General features: G+C 45.1%; 1 protein-coding gene across 1 annotated transcript; it reads left to right on the forward strand.

The window, feature by feature from the left end:
• Positions 1-8: 8 nt before the first annotated feature.
• LOC104789631 (PXMP2/4 family protein 2) lies at positions 9-375 on the forward strand (the record flags this gene model as incomplete). The annotated part of the gene is given in 1 exon segment (XM_010499442.2): positions 9-375. A coding segment is annotated over 1 exon segment (367 nt), but the record flags the coding sequence as incomplete, so codon positions are not given.

A 375-nucleotide genomic window follows, 5' to 3' on the forward strand; every position in this document is an offset into this window, starting at 1 on the left:
TTGCACAGGTACGAAGGCCTGGATAAATTCATAAAACTGAAGCTTCGATATGTGCCAAAGTCAACACGTTTTGTAGCTGCCAAAGTTGCAATGGATGGTCTTATCTTTGGGCCTATAGATCTACTGGTGTTCTTCACGTACATGGGATACGCCACAGGCAAGAACACAGCTGAAGTGAAAGAAGGACTCAAGAGGGATTTTCTTCCAGCTCTAGCTCTTGAAGGCGGAGCATGGCCGCTTCTTCAGATTGCAAACTTCAGATATGTTCCCGTGCAATACCAGTTGCTTTACGTCAATATCTTTTGCCTAGTAGACAGTGCTTTCCTCTCATGGGTCGAGCAACAGAAGGATGCAGCTTGGAAACAATGGTTTACT

The sequence above is a fragment of the Camelina sativa genome, unplaced genomic scaffold (genome assembly GCF_000633955.1).
Source record: "Camelina sativa cultivar DH55 unplaced genomic scaffold, Cs unpScaffold11117, whole genome shotgun sequence".
Lineage (NCBI taxonomy): Eukaryota > Viridiplantae > Streptophyta > Magnoliopsida > Brassicales > Brassicaceae > Camelina > Camelina sativa.